This window comes from Ipomoea triloba, chromosome 12 (genome assembly GCF_003576645.1).
Source record: "Ipomoea triloba cultivar NCNSP0323 chromosome 12, ASM357664v1".
Lineage (NCBI taxonomy): Eukaryota > Viridiplantae > Streptophyta > Magnoliopsida > Solanales > Convolvulaceae > Ipomoea > Ipomoea triloba.
This window is the reverse complement of record NC_044927.1, coordinates 6,126,599-6,127,792: the sequence shown is the minus strand read 5'-3', so window position 1 is coordinate 6,127,792 and position 1,194 is coordinate 6,126,599. Positions and strand designations below refer to the sequence as shown.

At 40.0% G+C, this 1,194-nt stretch overlaps 1 protein-coding gene across 1 annotated transcript; it reads left to right on the top strand.

The window, feature by feature from the left end:
• The first annotated feature begins 300 nt into the window (after positions 1-300).
• Positions 301-624, top strand: LOC115998898 (cyclin-dependent protein kinase inhibitor SMR6). The gene has a single exon (XM_031238568.1). It carries the CDS (start codon positions 301-303, stop codon positions 622-624), a length of 324 nt encoding a protein of 107 aa, XP_031094428.1.
• Positions 625-1,194: the final 570 nt, after the last annotated feature.

The window sequence follows — 1,194 nt, the reverse complement described above, 5'->3', positions numbered from 1 at the left end:
ATTTTCCCCCCTGAGAAATCTTTGTCAAATATAATCTATACCCCATAGCCTAAACTCTCATATTTTTGGTTTGCCATTTCTCTCTCTCTCTCTCTCTGGTTTTGCCGCCACCACCCCATCCCTTTCCCTCATTCAAAGCCTTTTTTTCATTTCCAGCCTTTTGGTTTATTCCCCCAAAATCAAATTTTTTCTTTGATTCCTTGAACCAAACACCTCTTGCATAAAAAGATCAGAACACCCTTTAATTGCCACCAATTTGTTCTTTCTTTTTCTCTTGGTATATTCTAGGGGGGTTTAGAAATGGGGTTTTCGAAGAAGCATCAAGTGGAGGGGGGCAAGGAATCGGAGGGCAAGAAATGGGTTATCGCCGGAATCGCTATCCGGGTTCCTCTGAAACCGATATCAACAAAGCCGCCGCCGGCGAGTGAAGAGTCGGAGGAGAATGAATGCTCGACGACTCCGACGGCCAGGGATTCACGGATACCGGAGAAGCTTCCTTGCCCGCCGGCCCCCAGAAAACGCCGGCCGGCAAGCTCAACCTGTCATTTCAACGGCGCCCGGGATTTCTTTATTCCGCCGGACCTCGAATCGGTATTCATACGCCATGTGGAGAGAGCAAATTAAATCGATTAAGCCTGAAAAAGAAGAAGAAGAAGAAGTAGGTAGTTTAGAGGTTGAGAATTAAGATGGTGGTAATCTTGTAATATACAAATACTGTATTTTCTATGAAATATTTAGTTTAGGCACTAGTGTAGCTTATAAGCTGTTTCCCTTAATTAACAAAAAAAAAGGAGTTATTCTCAATTTCTGCTGTTTGCTGTTGCCTCTTTTCTATTGGAGTTTTTTTGTTTTTGTGTGCGTGTATTTTTGTTGTGTTTTCGATATATTTAGATTTATATGATAAGCATTTATGAATAAGTTTGAAATTATGAGAGCATGGGTAATCTCAAAATTAATTTTGGTTGTCATTTCCAATAATTAAGGGTTGATATTGTTGGTCCATTTTTCTTCATCCTCACCTACTCAACTTCCCATATTTCCATTCAATAACACATTCCCATCCATTCTTCACCTAAATATGAATGCGCACGTGTAATACCATTACCATTTACCAGCAAAGGATTGCAAAATCACAGTTATCCCTGTTTAGCTCACTGTTTCAGTAAGAAGTATTTATGAGAAGAGATCAATCTT

Bases quoted from the DNA above. Each gene is read 5' to 3' on its own strand.
- LOC115998898 (XM_031238568.1), top strand. From the start codon at position 301: ATGGGGTTTTCGAAGAAGCATCAAGTGGAGGGGGGCAAGGAATCGGAG.